Here is a 22999-nt window from a genome sequence, read left to right as displayed (position 1 = left end):
TTATCTTAAAATATGGAAAAAAGGTCATCTTTTTGATGATTCTCACCACTGTCAATCACGAATGCCAGGTCAGTGGGTCAGAAGGTATGCAGATTGACAGGGAGGAGAGTTAAAAAACCCTAATGAAGCGTAAATGACGGCAGATGTACAGATGGCTAAGCGGTTCTACAATGCACATGTTTTCAGATGACTATATTATACTCTATATGGCTAAAACCTCTTGGATATTTAAATGGAAGTATACATTTATCAGTAAAATAAATAGGGAAAAATACTCATTGCAGCTTCATGTTTGCAAGAAACACAAATTAAACATGGATAAATACAGATACAATAAGCAAAAAATTAACATGTATAAATACAGATGGAAATTCCCAAACAAAATATCATAACATCGGGGAGCCTAATTCTAACGCATTGAAACATAATAGGGATTGAAATAACTTCATTTATAATTAGAGACTTGGTCAACTGGCACTTCAGAACCAACATGGATCAGAAGAAATAGGATGTTTCCTTGCCTACTGTTTGCAAAAATTCGCCACTGTCAGTACATTTTCAATACTTTTTCCCTCCAAAGGTCCCCATTTTAAAAAAATGCTTTTTTCAGCCCTCTCCATTAATCAGCGGAACAGCTCATTCCAATTCATGGTGATGCCACAAAAAAATGTAAATTGATACTTGTATAGTGCACTACTCACCCGCAAGGGTCTCAAGGCGCTTGTACGAATACCGCTGTGGAACCCATCCTGGCTTTCCCTGTGAGGCGTCCACTCCTGGGCACCCCCAAGGTGGAGGCCAGGCATCCTTAGCGTTGTGGGGGCCGTTGTGGAGATTAAGAAAGCTATTGCCCAGAGTTGCAGAGTGGGACTCCATGATTGGAATAGGCACCAAGGCAAGAATTATCAGGTCCGTGGAATTTTTTAGCCCAAGACCCGCCGAGGCGGGGAATTGAACCCTGGTCCCGGGCTAGACCTCTGCATCAGGGTCTGCCACCTATCTTCGGTGGGGTACTGTTAATCCATTCCTGGGTTATACACAGCCAGGCAATAGTAACAGCTTCAAACACAAAAGGTGCCAGAGTATAGTTTATATTGCACTCAATTCTCAATGGTTACTTTTGGGTGGAGGTCACTAAATGTGTTTGCTGTGTTAAGTTGGAGATAGTTTTAGTTACCTCGGTCCAAAGCCAAACCGCTTATTGCAATTAGTAAATGTGGATGTCATCAGCACCTCACATTTGACATTGGGGACAGTTAGAGTTAACCGAATGGCCCTCTTATTCGTCTTCAATGGTGTATAATACAACTTATTATCTTGAACTGTTGTAGACATAAATTAATTGCCTTAAATGTACAATATACAGCACTTTGTATGTCTTGTATTTGTATTTCAGTGCTCAGTTTTTCAGACCACTTTTCAGCTATCGATTCATATCATCTTTCAGGTGACCTAAAAAGAGTTTATAAATATGCGCTATGTTTACATGTTTATCAGACTGTAGTGCAAATTCAGTTATTTTAGTCTGATTAATCTCTCTTTGACTCATATAATATGCTAAAATAAAATCTCTGATTTGTAAATATTTGAAGATGTCCTTTCAAAACAAATTAAACTTCTTGTAAGTCATTAAAGGTTTTGACTATCCCATTTGAGAACAATTGGACAACCTTCTTCAAAGACAGTGATGCCCACTTATTAGAATTATAATCCCAGCATATATCTGTAAAATAAGAGTGATGTTCATTTGTTGATCGGGGTATTTCAATGCAGACTGCACCATTTTGCCCAAATAAAGCTGAAAGCTTTAATCACCTTAAATGGCAATCTTTTAAAATATTTGAAATATTTTCCAAAATAACCATTTTCATTTGAACCCAAGGTCATCTGAAACATATTAAGGAGACATAGAAAAGTTTATTGTGATGAAACAAGAGACGTTGTTAAAAAAAGGGATTTATTGGCTCCATGAATATGTGTACGTAGAATTAATGAACGTAGGTGTATGCATATTGCCTAAAGTCTTTTTTTTAACTAGCCACTTCTTCTCAGAGGAACATCAGGAGATTTGATTTGAGTTCCTGTTTCCAGGATTTGATTCCAAGAACTAGGGGAGCAATTTTGTTGACATAGGCCCCTAGGAGCACTTTGAATTGTGGCAGCAGCGGTGTAACACAAGCCCTTGCAGCCCCCATGGTGCAGGGGGGTGAGGGGACACGACCTCCGGGGGCCCCCTCAGAAAAAGTGGTAGGTGGGCCAGGTGGGGGCGAGGCTCCATGTACTTTGCAGGGGGGCCACCTTAAGTTTTGTTATGCTATTGTCTGTCTTTCAGAAGCACGTTCTTGCTGCTGAATGTGCTTCTGAAAGTGTGGGGGAGTAGGTGCTTGGTAGATCCTGGAACGAGAGGGAGCTGAACCTAGAAAATTAGGCTTGGTAGAGCATCTTAATGAAAAACTGTCTTTAACCCTGTTCAAAAATTCGAACCTACAAATTCTTCTGCATTGAAATGGTGGACAGTCTGAACTACAGCGGTTGAGCATTCACCAGGCTGCGACCTCAGAGAGGACCTTTGTTATCATGAAGTTTACTGCCTAAGCCACTTGGTTCTTTGACAGGTGCATCTGAGATTGACCTCACCTCATTGGGAATTGCTTATACCAGCTGGTCCCATAGCTGCTTTGGCTTCTGCCCACTATTTATTTATTTATTTATTTTAAAGGGTTTATATAGCGCTGGCTAGACCCGGAGGTATCAGAGCGCTTTACATGAGCATCAGATCATAGTTACAGGTTACATTGTTACAAAGGTTGCACAGTTATTAGAGCATGGCAATATAGTTACTTGTAAGGTCAGGATAAACAATAAGCACAAATACGTAATGGGAAGAGCAGGCAAGGGGAAAGAATTTGGGGAGGGGGGAAGGAGCTGGGAAAGTGGACAGGTAATGAAGGCAGGAAAGAGGAGGGGAGGGTGAAGGACACCTTAAGGAAATAGGGGGGGAAGGGTGACAGGGACACAAACCGGTAGACGAGTCAAAGCAACGTCCAAAGTCCGGTAAGCTGTGATCCCAGGGGAAGTGCTATCACTTCCCTATCTCTATTGCGGGAGGCTCCCTTTATGCAGTGGACTCTCTCAGAGGGGTCTCTGAGACTACAAGGCCTACATACTGGATCCTTCCCCAAAAAAAGTTAGAGGGAGTGCTTTGGCAAGGGGGGCCATACCATACCTCAGCTCTGAGTGGCTCCCTTGGCTCAGTGGACTCTCTCAGCGGGTACGTTGAGACTCCAGAGTATAAATATTGGATCTATCCCTGACAAGGGGAGAAGGAGTGCTTAGTCAAAGGGCACAAAGGACAGGGGGGTAGGCAGACTAGCAGGCAAGGTGAGAGAGTCAGAGAAGAGTGGATAGGAGCTAGGGAGGAAGATAAAGAGAGAAAGAGTACTAAATGGAACAAAATTAATTAATGAGTTATTATATAGCACTGGCTAGACCAGATGGAATCAGAGCGCTTTACATAAGGGACAATAGTGTTGCAATTTACATCAGATAAAAGTTACATATGTATGAAGAAAAGCATTTAAAGAACAAAGGGGACAAGGTGAATGGAGCAAGGAAGGTAAGGGGATAGGGTAAAGGGGCAGGAGGAAGATAGGACGTAGAGATGAGGGAAAAATTTGCCCAAGGTCCGGCTGGGTAGGTGACGGCAGGGAGGGGGAGTCCACAACCCATCTCCTCTTTCGCTATATGGTAGCTCCACCGGGCATCAGCCAAATCGCTAGGTCTCCACAGTCTGGGGTAAGTTCCGCAGGTTCCAAGTCCTGATGTGTAGGCAGGTTAGGGGATAGGTTCAAGGTCTGGTCAATGTCCAATTGTTGTCCCAGGGAAGTAAAACAACATGTAGGGGTCCACTATGGAGGCTATCTTGGGGTCAGGCAGGGGACTGTACGGTACACTGGTGGACATCCGAAGGTCAGGCATCTAAAGTCAATATCCAGGACAGCAGCCGCCAGAAAATAACAAATTCAGCATGCACACACTGATGCACACAGACAAGCACATAGCCAGAAACAGCCAAGAACATACGCACACATAAAATCCCAAGCACTGATACAAAAATACCCAAATACCTGCACACGCAAAAACTAATCACATGTACAGACATGCAAAAGCACACACAAATGCGCTCACTCTCATACATGCAGACACGCACAAACACACAATACAGAGACTATCAAAAACACAAGCACACATACAATCACATGCTCCAATACAAAAATACCCATGGACGTACACACAAATACATGCACACACACACACACCATCACACGCACAGATAGGCACATGCACACAACAAATGTGCGCACATACTCTCATAGGCGAACAGAGGGCGCACATACAGAAACATCCACATGCACACATACAATCCAACTCAAATACATGCACACACCATCTGACGCACAAACATAAGCACACATGCAGAAACATCTGCGCGCACAAACACAAGCACACATAGAATCATATGCTTTAATACAAAAACACACAAATACATGTCCACACCATCACACGCACAGACATGCACAAGCACACAAAAATGTGAACATAGTCTTCCATACACGCACAGGCGCACACACACATACGTGCATCCTCACAAGCCCTCTTATACACGAACAGACGCACACACAAATGCACTCCCATGTCACATTTCCCCAGGAGTGCCGCAGCATTGATGGCACACAAAGGCAGAGTCAGCGTTACCGTTGTCTTTAGAGCACCGCCATCTTAGGACCAAGCAGTCGGCCCATGTTTTAGCTTTTTAGCTCATCCGGAAGCGCCTTAGAACCGGTCCTTGTGGGCACTTTACAAACATCAAAAGTACAAATCCTTATGGCTGAAGCAAGCCGCTTTCTTTGTGAAAACAACACTCCGGGCGCTGAATGGAGAGTGCGAGGAAAGTTTCTCACAGTCAATGCAGACAGTTTAGGAGGCCCAGGAAACTCAATTCGCTGACAGCTGGTTTAATCCGGTCCCACCAGGACGTGCAGGGTTTATTCAGAAGGTTCACGCTCGTGACCAGCCGGCCCTTGCCCGTTGACCCTGGGTAATTCTCCCCGTGTCACAAGAACTCAAAATCTAATTTCAGTGCCAGCATGGGGGGCTTCCAGCGACCGCCCGGCTCTGGAAGTCCAACAGAGAGTGTCCGCCACCCCTCCGGCGAGGATAATGTATCTTCTACGAGGTCACCAGGCGAGGAAACAATGTGGGAGCTCGGTGGGTTATTGCGCCTGCTGCGGAGGTGCTGGTGCAACCGCAGATTGGAATCCAGCCCAACTATTCTTTCTGCGGTGGCCCATAAAGCGCCAAAGTGCCTCTCGGACAGTGCATTGAATCTAGACCTCATTGGACATGTTTTCGCTGCTAAAGTTCTAAGCTACTTGTGCTTTTAGATCACTGATACTTTGAACAAACCTCATCCAGATTTGACATTGATTCGATGGACATGGCTTTCAGACTAGAACTACTAGAAACAGTTCAACTTAAAATATATTCCAATTGACTAACATTGCTCTATTTTATTCCCTCATAGACCTTAGGTCCTTGACCAGTCCCCCTCGTTTTTCCTTTATTTTTCTCATTCAATTAGCCTCTGCATGTCTAAAGTTCGTTGTACATGTACAACCCTTATTTCTTTAACTGTGATGCTTGTTTGGCTGGTTTGTTACACAAGAGAACTCAATCATTTTTCCGAATAGATATAACTGTGTGCCTTTGTGAAATCTTTTATTTTCACAATGTGAGAGCTCAGCCACAGCTCACTACAAAACGGTATTCTTACTTCACTTTGCCTGGTAAGATATTTTCATCTATGCACACAATAGCATTATAGGAGCATAATGCTGCAATAGCCTAGTTATTAATTGTTGGAAAACGAGGCAGTATCTGTGAGGCCTGCACAAATAACATGTCACCTTTGTCCTTCACTGGGAACCAAACAGCCTATTGTAGCGCTTGACTCTCAGAGGGTAGCGTTGCAGAGCAGTCTAAGGCTTACTCAAGGGAGGTGGTGTAGGCTAGTGATCACCATTTAAAGATACGCAGAAATAACACTCATTAATTGATTGTCCAGTCTATACTTTGCTTTATAAAAGTAAGAGTATATGTATTAAACACACACACTACTCAATACTCTGCACCAATTTACAAATATACATAAGCTGTTGGAATTACTTTGTGACATTACATAACATGTCCACCCGTCCCGCAGGGGTGGTGGTGTCTAGCACCACCACTCCCATGTGTGCACATCATCCTGCCCCCTAATGCAGTGGGTTGACACAACCTGGAGCAAGGGCCTTACCAACTTGCCCCATCCCAGTGGCGACCCAGCCCATCATCTCAACAAGCATTAAAAATAGGTACACCAGCCCTGGGGACGCATAACCCTGACTGAGCATTTTATACTGACCATACAGTATGCACCTCTACATCTTAGTGGCTCACAGTCTGGGTTGTTCTACCCCTAACGCAGTAGCAAGAATACATGTTTGGGCATCACTTTAAATGAGGTACTTATCGTCGCTGATTTGTAGGACTTGCAATCACAGCCCCTAAAAGGCATCACAGTTGTAATCACAGGATTAAGCTTATACAGCCAGACACACTAGCAGGAATGTCCAGCAACATAACACCACTTTGCTTATGAATTCACATTACACATGTGACTTACAGTCCCACCATAGAAATAACGTTAGTAAATGCATTTCTCTAAATGCATTTCTCGTGAAATTGCACCTCTTCACCTCCAGGGGATGCCTTCTCCGGACATCCCCAGCACAACCTTCCACGCATTGAGGCAATCTTTAAGGCACCCTCCTTCCCCCCCCCAGCTGAAGAACAAAAGTTCCAACCCAGGGAAAAGTTGGTTGCTGGCTGCGCCCTTGGGTTATTCCCAGTGAGTTGCCAAAGACTTAGGGGGGGACTTTCGATCTTCGTGCTGGGGGAGACTATATTGCTCCTGCATATCCCCCAGCACCTTGGCACACATGTTACGGTGAACCCATCCTCCTGGGATCACCATGAGTCGAGAAAAGGCTGTTTTTCCTTGCAGACCGGTCCGGGCCTGCAAGGCATTATGGGGTGAGGCTCTCCTGCCTCGTGAATATCATAGAAGTGGCTCCCCCACTGCTCTGGGAGAGCTGCTCCCTCTGGCTCTCCGACGGGCAAGCACCCTTGCGTGCTGCAGTGGGAGTCGGCACTCCTGTTCTGGTCTTCCCGCGGCAGATGTGATGCCACCTTTGGTCCAACGGGACCTCAGGGGAGTGCAACGGCACTCCCCCACCTTTCTCCTGTCACAGGGGAGTGCTGCTGCATTCCCCCGACCTCACCACCCGCATCCGGGCCCGGAGTTGGGATCCAGGGCCTCCAGCGCACCTTCATGGGGAGGGTGACGGCATGCATCCACTTCGCTTCTGACATCGAGGCACACCGGGGCTCAGAGATGGGGTCCTAGGCCCCTCCTCTCTGGCCAGTCTTCACGGGGAGTGTGATGGCACTCCCCGGCTTCCCTTCTGGGCGTTGGGCCCGGTGTTGGGATCCTGGGCCCCAAAGACATCTTCGCAGGGGGCGCAACGGTTGATCCCCGCCCTCCGTTGTCGCCGTGGGCCAGTGTGGGCTCCTTACACCCCGTTTAGGCAACTTCATGGGTAGCACGATGGGGCTCCCCGACTTTACTTCTTCCTCTGGGGGCAGCCCCCGGGACCTGACCGACCCCTGGGGCACATCTAAGACCGGCGGCAGAGCCCCACACGTTTCGTTGTTGGTCCCAGTGGAGGTCAAAGGTTGCATTCCTTCTGGGGGGTATATCGCAGCCCCCCAGGTTCCGATCTAGACCATTTTCACCTCTTCTTGCTCCTGGTAGCACTCCCCATCCATTGGGAGCACTTTCTTTTTCCCTCTTGGTTTCCCAGAGGGTGAGTTTAACAGGAAGCTGCCTTCACTGGCTCCCTGCGCCAGCATCTCACCTGGCTCTTCTCCTGAGCCTCTCATCTCCTTGCGCAGAGGTCCAGAATTCTGATCACGGGTCTCCCCTTGTGGCACAAGCCAGGGAACTGGGCCAGTCTGGAGTTTCTTGTTCCCAGCTGCCCATGGTGCCAGGCTCCAGCACCGGTCTTCCTCAGCAGACCACACCCCAGATAGAGCTCTTCTTCCTGTGCAAATTCTATGTAAAGAATTGGGAGGGGGCTGTCAGGAAGTCTCTTTTTTCTCTATCAAACAGCGACACATCACTTCTCTTCCCCTGCTCCCTCCTTCTTGCCCAGGCCTTTGGGTTAGTTCAAAATGGCGGCGTCCATTGGTCTCATGCCACATGGGTCCTGACAAGCCCCTTCCCCCCTGGCTGCCTTCTCTCCCGAGCAGCTTGGTGCCTGGCACCAGGTGACAGCTGCTGATGGATTAACCTGGAGCTCCACCCATCTTCTCTTCTTGGAGAGGAGACCTTCACCCTTTGAATGCTTGTCATAAAGGGCTAGGCCATTAATCAAGCCTGGCAGGGTCAGCCCCAGCCAGGCTCTGGTTATGAGCTGACTCAGAGAAATATTACATTTCTGGATGACCCAAAAGCAGTACCGATATGACTTTGGACTCCGGAGATTACTTCATCTCACCTAAGTTACAGTGGACTTTAGTACATGTCTGGTATTTGTAGGCCCTAGGAAAGTGAAACTATCCCATGTGGTCCCCATCCTCACAGCAGAATAATGAAGCTTTCTTTCAGTGAAAACATTAAAGCACTCTTTTTTTACCATTGTATTAAGCCTATTCCATGTCACCTCCCAGCTCTGCATAAGTCCTGCCACACCATTCATTTTTTAGATGCTCCTGGGCCTCGCACGCCAGGAATCTCCCCTGCTCAGTCTTTACACTTGTGCACCTGCATGTACACACGTGTCTGCATGTAACCAGCCCGGTGCCCCTTACTCCAGCTGCAAGGCAGCGGCCTCGTCTCACCAGGGGGACACCGGTAAAATCTACTAGTCTCTTTCATCATGAGTTCACTGTGGGTGAGTCCCAACTTATGGGGCTCTCACACCGTAAAAGCTCAACAATTAGGTGTTCAAAAAGCGAAAAATCTGGGCGGCTCAGATGGTCAGAACCGCCTTCTAACATTAATGCATGCAGTTTGAATCATATTCATGCAGCACACTTGCAAAGGAAGTTAAGTGCACTTTGCTGACATTTGTTGTGACTTAGTGGTTCCAAATTCAAGTTTCAGCAGGAATAATTTATTGTTCATTATCTGAAGTTGATACATGGAATACCTGCCGATCGGATAAAGCTTGAAGCTGTCTGCAGGCAAGACTGTTAAAGTTTGCTTAAATTACGGCTCAGTGCTTATTAATTTTGGCCACAGTCACTTCGGTAAACAACATTTGGCACAACTTGCCAGCTCAAATATTATCAATGTAGACAGGTTGGCGTTTTGTTTCTAGACATCATTGGAACTTTTTTGAATATGAGCCATTGTAGATATATAGAGAATACAATTTCTTTCAAACTAAAAGGATAGGCTTAGAAAAACATTAAGGGAACATAGTTCAGTGTTCATTTTAAAATCAGCTCAATGGCACTGGCAGGTGCAATACAGTAATTTATTTCAGACATTTGGTCACAGCCATCTTTATGTCTCCATAAAGGGGCTTGCATGTTGAGGTGGATTATAGGAGTCTCCATGTGTTAAGAAATGTTTTTTGTGGGCCACAGATATATCTCCCACGGCTAGCACAGTGTGGCTGCAATTTGCAGAGCAAGAAGAACCTTAGTCACAATGGGCCACCCAGAACCAACCTGGAACTGGAGGCAATCAGACACACATAGAAAAAAGTTTCTGTGTGGAGTAATCTATTATAAACACATCAATGTTAACTATTCAAAAGCAAATAAGTGATGACAGAGGGACGAGCTGGGGTGACTTTCCTCATTGTACCAAAGGGCCTTTCAATAGACTCCACGGACGTTCAAACCATCTCCACAAATTGCTGGGCCTGGTGGAAACTCTGACGGGTACTGGGCAGTGGCCCCACTGTTTCTGAGCCCTTTCTCTAGCTATTAACCCCTGGCGACCACTCACAGGTGAAAAGCTAGTTCAATGCACCCCCCACTGCCATGACCTCCATAACATGGTTGACATTTTCTCTGATGGCCATGTCCTGACCCATGCCGATGGTAGCCACATTCAGAATGACACATACATGGACCACTTTGTGCTTCAAAGTCTGCATAACACCCTACGCTCCCTTCTTCCCTCCTACCCCTTGCCCCGGACGACTTACCCCCGCTGATGCTAGTCGTGTCGGACACTGATGGAGACCGGCTGGTCTCCAGGTCATACCGACTCTGCACCGCCATGGAGCCTGACACTACTGCTCACGTCCGGGAGGCTTGGGGTGTGGACCTGGGCTCCCGACTTAACAGTGGTCATACTGTTGTTCATAAACCCAACATATCTCGGTCAACCACAGACATAAATTGCTACATTTTAACTTTTTACACCAAGCATACCACTCCCCCTCTGACATTGAAAAATGAATCCTACGTGATCTGACCAATGTCCCAAATGTTCAACCTAGAATGCAGATTTCGTAGACTTAACATGGACCCACCCACAAATTTGCCTCTATTGGACATCTATCTTTCCCCACATCTCAACCATGACCGAAGTAGCGTTTACACCGCCCTCCTGCTAGCACTTTTAGGCTACACAAGCGATATTCCTAAGTCTGCTCGCCGGCTTGTGTTAATGGCACATCTGCTTGCCAAGCACAAAATTGCGGTACATTGGAGAAGTGACTGGGTTCCTACCACTGCAGCCTGGCTCAAAAGTATGACACATTGATACAGCGTCAGCGGAGATTATAAACAGCTACAACCACTCACATCCCGGCCGAAAGATTTCTGGCAGCCCATACGGAAGTACCTCCTCACCCTAGACCCTAACACTCCAGATTGATGACTACCTCCCTCCCAGCCATCTCACCGACCCCTCCCTTTGGCTCTGCACCATACGCCCTTACCAACGATACGACACTGTTCCTCCATTTACATGTATGCAATACATATGCTAATGTTGTCATGCTCCTGACTATGTTGTGTTTATGATGGTGCACTTTGCACCTTGCTACATCCTCGTTGTACCTCTGTATGATGGGCTTACTTGCTGTTATGTTGTTGTTGACAGGGCTCTTCATGTATAAAAACCAATAAATACATAAAAAAAATAAGTGATGGCAGAGACCCCTAGAGATTTACAGAAACAAAGACATTACTGCTTTATCATAGTGCTCAATGAGTGCTCCAGTGATCTCAAACTGGGTGAAAATTAATTAGGAACAAATGCAATGTATGTATTACAAAGCAGGCAGCTGAACAAAAAGTGCTTTGTTGTTATTTGCACTGCTTGAATCACAAATGTTTCAACAACTGAAGAGTATGTTAGCAAATCGTTCCAACAGCCCTAACTGTTGATGGTATTTTGACCCTTTATCATTTGAGGGTCATCATCAGGACGTCAAGACATATATGAAGCAGGCGCCATATATTTAATGTTGCATCAGATTTAACTGTTTATGAAAAGTGTTTATCCCTATGGATTTTTCGCTTAAGGGCAAATTGGAATCAAGAGGTTGTACATGATGATTTAATCTTCACAGACCTTTGTGCGTATTTAAGCTTTCCTCACAAGAACTAAAATGGGGAGGAGGTTCAAAGTGTAGGTGTTAAGAATCAGAGTGATTGCTTTGAAAAACCACAAAGAGGGAGGAGAGACCAAATTAATATGGGAAGGCGATTTCAGATTGGGAAAGAATGAGTACAGGGATAAACCATAAATTTCAATTGAGATCAGTAGAGTGTGAACAGAAAGTATAATTGAAATTTGAAGCTAAATTAGATAAAACGCTGTCATGTGGGTGCCACAGATGGGATTAAAGAGAGAATGGACAATAACATTTTGGATACGATGAAGAGGAAGAGAGAATGAAAGGGGGGCATTAAAATGATTAGGGGAGACATTACGAGAAGAAGAGCAGAAACAGGTTAATTGGAGGGGGTGCAACTGAAGAATGGATGGGCTATTGAAAAAGATAGTTTGCCAGGTGAGGATTAAATAAGGGAATAGGGTGGGGAAGAGGAAAGTAGAAAATAGTTGAAGTAGCCGGTAGTCATCTTAAAGAAAGAGGGTTTGGGTTATGAACACACAAGAGGTATTATAGTGACTGCAGAAAGCAATAACAATGAGGGGACAGGGAAGTTAGGAAGTGATTGGAGGTGGTAGCTTTGTTGGGAAGAAAAGGAATGTGCTATTTGCCTATATACAGGTTGCTATGTGGAACAGCTCTGAGGGAAACCGTACAACTTAGTCGCGCAGAACCATAAAAAATAATGCTGCATTTTGCAGCCTTCCTTTATAATAGGAACAATTACTTGAGTGTCAATAAACAATTCACTGTTTAGTTATGCTATTAACATAGCCAATACCAGTATTGTTATTGATACTTAACAAAAACGACTAAGTCCCAGAGCTAAACATGCTGGCTCTCGGCAAATGGCCTCCAGGTGGGTCAGGTATGATAAGGTGAGGAAAGAGTTAGCACAGAGAAATGGACATTCGTTTGCAAAAAACATTGGGGCAGATTTATGACGAATGACGCATCACTGAAAATCAGCAGAGATGCGCCAGATAAGATGCGCCATGCGTCATGCAAGTTTATCCTTGCCCCACCACAGATGCGCCGTATTTGCAATGCGGCTCATCATGGCGCAAGGATAAACAGATGCGTGACGCATCTCCCGCCGGAAGGGTGGAGCACTTCTGGAGTCGTGTCGCAAGTGCAACGCAACTCCAGCAATGCCCTTGGCCTGCCCATGCACAACGTGGTGCGTCAAGCCTTACGCCTACTTCAAGCAGGTGCAAGGTTTTGACGCAGCGGCGCCGGAAAAGTGACTTAGATTTCACTCAGGCTCTTTTCTGAGGCGTTCCTGTGCCGGAACGCCTACCCTGCGCCGGAACGCCCACATGAAACCTGATGCAGGTTTCAAGTGGCGCAGGGCTTTACAATGTGACGCATCTCCCTAGATGTGTCACAATGTAAATCCGTTGCAGCATGGTGCTAGCTTTATGCCGTCGCTGCTTCACAGAAGTGACGCAATGGTGGCGCAAAAGTGGCGCACAGGGCTTTTAAATCTGCCCCATTATGTATATTCACGTTGAACACACAACTTGTCCCCTCTCGCTACAGAACGTTCCAAGCAAGATAGCAGTGAGAAGTTAGAAACAATTCATGTTCAAAGACTTTTTATCTAAAGGCTAAGAGAGAACCGATAAAGTGTGACTAGTGTGCACTGTACATATTAGGTGATCTCTCACATGCCATATGTGATTGGTACGCACATTGTTCAACGGTGATTTAATTAATAGCGAAAAGTAGAAACTCAGAATAACGCCTGCATATTTGACAAGCATGAATTTATAGGTCAAAGAAAGGGCCCTGGCGTACAATGGATTGGACTGTGGCAAAAAGTCTCTGCTTTTGCACAGAACTGCAATGCAGCCTGATCTTTTATTTGCACTGCAACAGATGTACAGATATGCCACTGTGCAAATCGACAATTGAGAAGGATTTGCAGAATCCTAATTTATGATTATATCAATAAGCCAGGATTCCTATTATAAATTCCTCCAAATGACTGTATATGCAGGCATAGTGGCGTGGCGGTGACAGCTGACCTCAGTCCCTACATTTGCATTCACAAAATGCTGATATTGCAGGATTGTTTAAAGGGGCCGTGTGTCAATATGTATAAGAGTTGAATTAGCATCTGGGGAGCATACTGCAATATCATGGACCACTGCATGCCCTCCCCAGTACCTACAGCTCACATTCATTAAGTGGAACTTATTCCTAGACAGTTGCCACTTTGCAATAGATGTCACTCCCTTCTGTCTGTTAGTATCCCATCAGTTATACTTGCAAATAATTGATCGTATTATATGTATAGACTACATTTCTATTGCCCTTCCGGCCCCTACGTTGGGCGCTGAAGCACTTGCATACTGAGCGAGCACACAACACCATGTAAGGTGTGTAAATGTAAATGCCAGAATCTGTAAAGCCACAGCTACCTCTGGAGAGGTGTCCCGGAGCTGGGGGCCGTCGGGAAGATTAAGCAAGCTATTTCCCAGAGTCACGTGGTGCTGGGCTAACCTACTGCCGGAGTTCGAACCGTGAACCTTGCGGTCCGGAGTCAGGCACCCTGGCCGCTGCGCCACACCTCTTCCAGTATGTGGTTAGAAGTGTGTGTGTTTATTATGACCCTGTGTTTAAGTTTTTTCATGTCATGCGTGATTACCACCAAGGCGTAGTTATTGTGTTATGGAAGGCAGGGCTTAGCAGTGTGATGCATGAAGAAGTGTGAGAGAGAGGCATGCAGTTGATGGTTTTCAGTAAGCCGGAAACTTTGAGCAGTTCTGCAGGTCCCTTTATGGTATTTCTCAAGATTATAATCCACTTAACTGGTTACTGTACCGTGTTGTCCATTCTAAGACATTTTGTTTACAGATTATGATCCTAAGCAAGTGTAGGCTGGAAAGAGAAAAGGTGGAATGATGTGCTGGGATGGACTTTGTTGATGATAACAACTATTTTTACATACCCTTGCCAACTACAGGGAAAAGGGTCATCCTCTTTTCCTTACTAGACACAATGACTCCTAATGTGAACCTTTGAAGTTACAAATCCATGAGTGACTCATAAATTCTTTCTAGTGCTTTGCACATGTGTTTCGTACACTCACAAATACTCAATTTTTGTGCTATGCAGGCTTTGAGAGTGCCAAAACCTTTTGTACCCTAGTACCATATTTCGTAGCTTTCTGGTGACACATTTCTTGTCTTATCCTCATTAAATCGAATGTGTTGCATGTTTTCACACGTGTCTCCATATATACTGGTGTTAACAGAGTGTTGGTGGGTCCCAGGGGCGGCTTTAGGCATGTGCAAGCTGTGCACCTGCACAGGGCCACCAAATCCCAGGGGCCACCACGCCAATATATATCCTTAATATAATAATCCTATGAGGATTGATACATATTTGTGTGGTGGCCCCTGGCAGGGATTTGGTGGCCTCCGGCTCTGTTCCAATTCCAAACACCCTGACCCCCCCCCCGCACCCCCCCCCCCCAACCCCCTCCACCTTTACTGGCCTCCGTGCTCCGCCCCGCCCGGACCCCCTCTTCTGGGGCCCCCTACCTACGCTCCCTGCCCAGGGCCACCATGAGCCTAGAGCCGCCCCTGTGGGTCCTGGGAATGAAAACAGTCATTACACAGAACTCCTGTGAGCACTGCAATGCCGTGGGCGCAGTGCAGGCCATGCAGATGTCTCATTGCAGAATCTCTCCTCATTGGATCTTCATTCGCATGCCCTCCCTGCTCTTGCAGCTTTTCTTGAGCCTTCTATGTTTTCTATCTCCAGAGTTGATTTGTTAACAATTGGTTTCAATGATCCGCTTTCTCTTTCTTTTCTTGCCTTGCTTGCTGTACGGGATTGTAGAGCAAAGATGCCGGTATCAGGACTCTGGTTATGTTGGATGAGCAAGGAGGTAAGTTTGGAGTGCTTCAGTAAGGGCACCATGCTTTTTGATGAATCATTCTTTCAAATTGTTCTTCACAGACAGTGTAAGCACCCATTTAGTTGTCTATTTGTTTGCTATGACTGTTCAATCGGATGTGGTTTAAGACAGAGAAACAGTATTCTATAATAGGCACAAGGCATGAACACAGAAGGTCATGCCAACAATATAGGAACGAATGGAGGCTAAATGCTTCCTGGTGTTGCAGGGCGTGATCTAAATTTTTGGGGACTCCTTGCAATATATAATTGGGGCGGGGGAGGGGCTGAAACTTCCATATGGCACTGATTTCTATACGTTTCATGTTAAATTGGGGGCCCCTTGATGGGTGGGGCCCCGTGCACCGGGGCTGCTTGGGCCCACGTGAACGCCAGCAGTTTGTCACTAGACGCCCTTGCCAAGGAAATGCAGGACTGTCAAAAGAGCCCGCGGCGTGTTGGCAGCCGCTGAGTGTATTACGTTGCTCTGACACACGCCAGACTGGCAAGCTGATGTTAGGATTCGCAATAAATGTGGCATCCCTTAGCCTCCTCTAGCATCATCCGCCGCCATTTTGCTGCCTCTTCACAAGAACAACAAGCTGGCTTGAAATGAACGGCTTCAGCGAGCACTGCAGGGAGATTCCTTTGCACGGACGCTCTTCCTCCTCCCCCTCCCTCTCCGTGCTTATTGCTTCTTCTAGCAGGCGCAGTACGACCCCTTGGAGACGTCCCTTAGGAAGAAATAAATGAATCCGACCATGCAGGCAATTGCGATTATTTCGTTAGTACATGGAAAATAGCGCCTACTACTCTGAACTCATCTCTATCCCTTACATAACCAATGGAGCTGTACGGTTAATTTGTGGCAGGAGAATTCATTGCTGCTGACGCGTTCATAATCGTAACGCGCGCGCGATGTGGATGGCAAAAAAAACTGCATCTGATCAAACGGAATATTGCACAGAGCATTTTCGCCTCGTGAATTGTTGTGTTCCCGTAATATTTTTAAAATAATACGTTTTGCCTTTGCACTTCAGTAAAGCAGCTGTAACGATTAACTGCAGCATTGCGAGTGACGATATTTTCGACAGAAACGGCAACTATTTTCACTTTCACATTACTGAATTTTAATTCCAAAAATTCGGAAGGCACTTGGGGGCTTATTTGCAACCCCCGTGCGCCACTTTTGAGTCATTTTTAACATGGGAAAAGTGACGTACGGGTGGCACAAAGGGGCTTGTAGATAAGCCCCTTTGTTTCCAGGACAGTACTGTAGTTTTCAGTAAATATTCACTGTCACACAGGCCCTTTGGTTTGCAAACATGCCCTGTAAATGCATCATGTGTTGAGCATGTGCCAAACATATACAGTCAGTCCCAGGGCTTGCTCGTCTTACTGTGTGATTAATCCATAACAATATTCAGCATTAGGGTAATTTATGATTAAATGAGATTAGACCTGAGTAGTGGTTACCAATGTAGGTCCAGGAGGTCCGGACCCATGCCAGATTTTCAGGATAACCACTTATTATGTATACACCTTTCATTCAGGTATATTGCATTTCAGTGGTTTTTGTGTGGCTAGCCTGAGACACCAACATGGACACATCCCCTCTGGATCAAAGTCCCCTCTGGCCAATCCTGCCCATCAGGGCAGGATTGGCAATTTATTCCATCAGGAATTCCCGGTTTTTGAAGCCTTAGTTCCCCTTCTATCGCTTTCTCTAGTTCTTTGGGGTCACATTCCCTGGGGCTAATTGCGGCAGGAACAGAGGGACGTTGAGTGGAGAGAGAAAGGGAAGCAGTGGAGAGAGATCAGAGAGGGAGAGTAGAAGATGCGTGGAAAATGGATGGCTAGAAAGACAACTAAAGGCTCTGGGAGTAAAGATGTGAAAATGAATGCTCCCTACTTTTATCTCTAGTTAGTCCCATCAATAAATGAATCATTTAAATATAGTACTAATAGATGCTTGTGGTGGTCCTGCTGCCACCACTAATGACGTTTCCAGGCTGAATTGATTTGTCAGTATACTCTTAGTTACTTAAATGTGTGCTTATGATGTCTCTCTCCCGGATGTCAAAACCATTTTTTTGGTCGCTATCAATGGTATTATTCACAAGATGCAAAAAAACATTTAACGTCTGTATGCCAACATATCTGCTTAGTTGAGGCAGGGCTCCGCGTCCACGGACCTGAAGATGTGGCAGCCCGTTTTTGAACTTCTTTGGCCTTTAACCTTTGTTTGATCCATTAATCAATCTCATTGCGACGTGGTCAGTTTCCCAACAGTGTCTGCTTAGATGCCCAAGTTTTCCCTGGATCTTAATATTATCACCATGGTATCTCATTTTATGGCCAGCTACTCCATTCAGGCAGAGCTTCTTGAAAGGCCTATGATCAGTGTTATTTACTGCAGAATTCTGTAGCATCTCCATAACTTGGATTTAGGAAAGGAGATCACACCACCCAGAATATTTAGTATCTATTCCAGTTCCCCTTTCAGCGTCTTGTCAACCCCACCTCAGATCCTGTGGTTACATCAGGTGGTCGTGTGTGGCTCTTATTAGCTAAAAAAACACAAAACATTATTTTTCTCCTATTGAATTACATTTGTTTTTTGTATAAACCTGAGACATTTATGGCCTGTGTGTTCTCTGTTAAGAAAGAGGGAACATCATCTGGCTTTCTGCTCAACCAGACCTATGTCAGATTGCCTCTCATACCTGGCAGAAAACGATAAATAAAGAATACACATTTTAGCTTGTTTGTTCCTCACCATTATTGTTGTCATGCTACATTCTACACTTTTTGCCTGATTTTTAACTGTTATCTTTATTCTTTCTAATGCTTTAGGGGTTCTCATCTTTGTTAGTATTCTATCTTTTTTGTCCACCATAAGCGTGGAATCAAGCAAGACGGGCCGAAGACGGCTGAAATGCCAGAAACCGGTCCCCGGTAGCTTGTTTCCTTCCCAGTATAAGAATTGGCTTGGTAGTTTGGTCTGCCCTGTTCCCATGATGCACTGGGCCAGGGTCAGACTAATTTGCATATAGCCAAGTTCTGAGCTGGGATGGTGCAGTGAGCTAAAAAACGGTGATGGATCAAGCCCTGATCTTTGGACTGGGTAAGAGTGGTCTGCTTAATTCAGACCCTCTGTTCATCACCACCCCCTTTTCTGAATCAGTATTCTATCCAGAGCCAGGATGTGGGTGCCTCTAGCTCTTGCAGTATAGGGGTGGAGTGGGTAAACAAATCAGGAGGACTCCTGCTCTGGCACTGCTCTTGTATGTCTGTGTGGTGATCTTATTGAGGGCCAGATTTACTAACATTTTGTGTTGTGGTATCACCACTTTTGTGATACAGCCGCAAAGCAAGATGCTAGTAGATATTTACAAAGCCATAAAAGGGGCGATTTGCGCTGCCTTGCGTGGCTTTGTAAAGAAATGTAACGCAACCCTGCAGCTTGTAGTTACATTTTGTTCTGGGAGGTGTTTCTTGGGTGGAGCAGGGGCATTCCCCTGCATCCACCCATGGATTACACAATCCCAGATTGGCAAAGGTTTGTAAACCTGGGATTGCGTGAAGTTGCTATGTCTCCCAGAGGTTAATGTAACAAGTAGAAAAATATTTCTTTCTCCTCCTTGTTTCCTCTCTCTGTGTGCTGCATTGTGCAACACACATATACAGATAAAAAGGCCTCAAGGAATTTGTTTTGTGAATGAAGGGCTTCCTGCACAAAAACCATTCTCCTTGTGATGCAGGCCCCCTGCAGCATTGGCACGAGACTGCCTGAAGTGCGCCGGCTCTATGAGATAGCAGAAGTGTGCCATATCTTAGTAGATATGGTGCATTTCTGCTCTCTTCCTTTAACGAAATAGCGCAGCAAGTTGCCTTGCTGCACTGCAGTGTGTGAAAGGTTAGTAAATCTGGCCTTGAGTTTTAGTGCAGACATTTGTGCAGTTACACAATAGGTGACGCTTTAGTGGCCGTCACAAAGGCCATCCACTGCATTGTAAGGTTACCTATTAGGATTTCCTCACCTCCAGTTAATGCCAACTAATCTGTCTAATCTTGTTTAATTAGACCTAAGGTAACATACCAGAGAATTCTTCAAAATATAATGCATGTGCCCCACATACAACAAGCATTGGCAAACATAGTAGGTTTGGCTTTATTGTGCCAACACACGTAAACACAATCAGTGACAAAAGCAGTTTACATGTGTTGCTTGGACAAATGCTATTTACCACATTAAAGCCAGACCTATAGCTTTGCCTAAGCTGTTAAACAGATAGCAATAGGGGGACTGATTTCTGTATAGAATGCATTTAGGAGGTAAATAATTGAATGTGGCAAACTGTATGATAAGTGTGTGTACAATATTGTAACATCTTCTGTTGAGCATTCCAAAGCAAGCACTTCCTGGAAGGAGGTAGATACATGAAATAGCCAATAGTAGGATGTTGAGATACGTATTGCTCTTTTACAGCGAACTCCCAATTAGTGCATATTTTAAAACAGTGGCCGCTCCTCCACAATGGCGGAGGAGCATCTCCCCATTGCCTGGTGCAGCGCCAGCAAAGGAAAAATAAAACTATGCTCTAGCATTGTTTGATTAATCGTTTGTCAGCTTGTGCACCGAGGGCTGGGGCATGGGTGGATGCAGGAGCAGTGATTTTGCACTCCCTAAGTGCTCATGTGTTTTTGGCCTGCCGTCTCAGGCCGACTAAAACACATATGCGCACATTGGTTTCTCCAGCCTGACTGCATTGAGCAACTGGGCTGGGGAAACCCCCACAAACTTCCTGGTCTGAGCAGGGCGTATTTTCAGCCTGCTCAGACCAATCCGTGCGCTGCTCTGCAGCACACGGATTGGATAAGAGTCTGTCCCAGGGCCTGCTGGGACCTAGGAAGAGACAAGTGGGAGTGACATGATGTGAGAGGCAACCAGCAGTGTCAGGTATGTTTTTTAAACTATTATCTATCCATCTTGTTACTCTCTACGCTCGCTCTCCCGCCCCCTGCATTACTCCCACTCGCCTCACCACCCTTTGTTAGTGGCGACCGCCACTGTTTTAAAGATCTGGTAACACTATGTTTTGCAGACAGCTGCACTGTTAAGCCAGACCTGTACTGTTATAACAGTGCTTTCAAATGGAGTGTACCCGGGGGTATCTGACTGTAGAGGGCTAATAGGTGCCCAAAATTAATGACAAAAAAGCTTATTGTCTGCAAGCACCATATGAGCTGCAGGCATCTGGAATTCTCCTGCCCAGTAAATAATTGGTTAATCGATTAAATTGACACGTGGTGCCTCATTGAAACATATGGTGATGGAAATTGGGTTACTGGCTGAGGGGATGAAACCCTACTCAAGCTGCATTCATAATCTCTGTCAGGGTGACACACAAGCAAACCCCTAATTAAACTGTGCTTAACCCTCTGGTAGCTAAGCAAAAAAGCAGTCTGTAGTAATCACGCTGAATAAATGTTTATTCAAATAACACGGCTGACAAGTACTTCACAGCCAGCTCTCATCCAGCTCCAACTGCCCATCGTGCTTTGAGCAGAAACATTCCACCACAGAATACAACTACTTGACAACCCTAGAATCTCTAGATAAAATTCAGGAGAAGCTAAAAGAACTGTTCTGCGGTGCTAAACATAAACATTACAAATCCTCCTTCCTCATTAACAACAATAAAAAGCAAATTTATTTTAAGTATTTACAAACACGTTCACTCAGGTAGCAATATTCTACACAGGCCTATATACGATACCTACTGGGGATGACTCGGGTTCTGAAGCTTCTCCTAACCAAAAACTCGCTGGAGTCACCCACACCTTCAGTTTCCTTATTCCCAGCATTTTCTGCTCTGTGGCCGAGCATGACTGTCTTGTCATTATCCTTCCTCTTCCTTAACAATGTTGCTAACATTCCACCATTTTCCTCTTTCAACTTGGACGAGCAAATTACTGATGGAACGTACTATGGTGGCAAAATTTGGAATGGAACATGAGTAATTCTCAAAGAGTCCCAATAACGACTTCACTCCTGTCTTGTCAGCGGATGTGGCAGCTCCAACAATAGCATCAACAAGTCCTTGTCTAGGTCTTATACTTTATTTAGAATGAGATGACCCAGATTTTTCACCTCTTCACACAACAACTTACATTTCTCAGTTTTTAGCATGACCCCATGTTTCTCAAAAATTTCGAAGACCCTGAACCAAAACATCATCTTGAACACCCCACCTAACAAACTCTGCATAACTCTCTGAAATATGGACGCAGCGGGTGCGGGACCAAAAGGCATCCGTTTGTACTGGAAGCTTCCTAAAGGGAAACAAAAGCTGTCAAAGCATGTGAATCAGGGTGTAATTCAATTTGATGATAAGCGTTGGCTAAATCAAGTTTTGAAAAATATTTAAATCCCCTGACTCACGTAAACAAATAGCAAATCTTGGGTAGGGGATGTAAGTCCGCTCAGATTTCTTTATTTAGTGACCTCAAGCCAACGCACACACACAAATTTCCACACCTCTTACATGCCACCACTAAGGGAGACAACCACAAAGAAGAATCTGTGGATTCGATAATCCCTTTATCACAAAAGGATCTGAGTTCTTTTTCCAGATCTTCTCTCACACTGAACAGCACTCCCTCAGTTTATGTTTTACAGGTGAAGCACCATATTTCACAAGAATTTTATGTTTGTAACCACGGATTTTCCCTAAACTGTCAGCAAAAACGGAGGGAAATTAGTTCTTCCACTTGCAACCCACTTCATCCCAACCAGCTAGAACTTGCTCTCTGGCACGTGCTTTCAGAACCATCCCGAACAACCCCTGATGAAACCAGCCTGAAATATTCAAACTTTTGGGTGTATCATAAACATTTTATTTGATCTTCCTTCCTTTAAATATAAGAACATCCTCAATGTATCCAAGAAGCTCAATTCTACGCCCTTCATAAGAAACAGGGAACCGGTCTAGTAGCATTAGTACTCTATCACCCCAAGTCTCCTCATATAGCTTCTGAGTAATCTTATTGATCCTTGCACCAGAATAAACCAATAACTTAAGGACCTTACTCCCAATAGTCACTTTTACACTGGAATCAACACAGTCCGGCGGATCACCCTCAATGGTTTCACTTCCCTCAGTTACAGAAACAACTTCTGATTCAGATTCATCATCAGACTACATCACATACGCCACTACTTTTGAGATTTTTTTCTTTAAGCATACCTAGGCAAAATGTCCTGTTTTCCTGCAGTAGTTGCACACCACAATGGCTGCAGGGCATCTTGCCTCTTTGACATGTGGAAGATTACCACA

The 22999-nt window shown here is 45.2% G+C and overlaps 1 protein-coding gene across 2 annotated transcripts in view; it reads left to right on the top strand.

The window, feature by feature from the left end:
* Positions 1–22999, top strand: part of LOC147709107 (synaptosomal-associated protein 25) — a 282645-nt gene that overhangs the window by 146249 nt on the left and 113397 nt on the right. For both annotated transcript variants that reach the window (XM_086927713.1, XM_086927714.1), the window contains exon 4: positions 15600–15648. In XM_086927713.1, the coding sequence (XP_086783839.1) occupies positions 15600–15648 (49 nt within the window). The remainder of the gene's footprint in view (positions 1–15599; positions 15649–22999) is intronic.

Source organism: Lissotriton vulgaris, chromosome 6 (genome assembly GCF_964263255.1).
Source record: "Lissotriton vulgaris chromosome 6, aLisVul1.2, whole genome shotgun sequence".
Taxonomy (NCBI): domain Eukaryota; kingdom Metazoa; phylum Chordata; class Amphibia; order Caudata; family Salamandridae; genus Lissotriton; species Lissotriton vulgaris.
The sequence above is the reverse complement of the archived record's forward strand: the minus strand, read 5'-3'. Positions and strand labels throughout refer to the sequence as shown.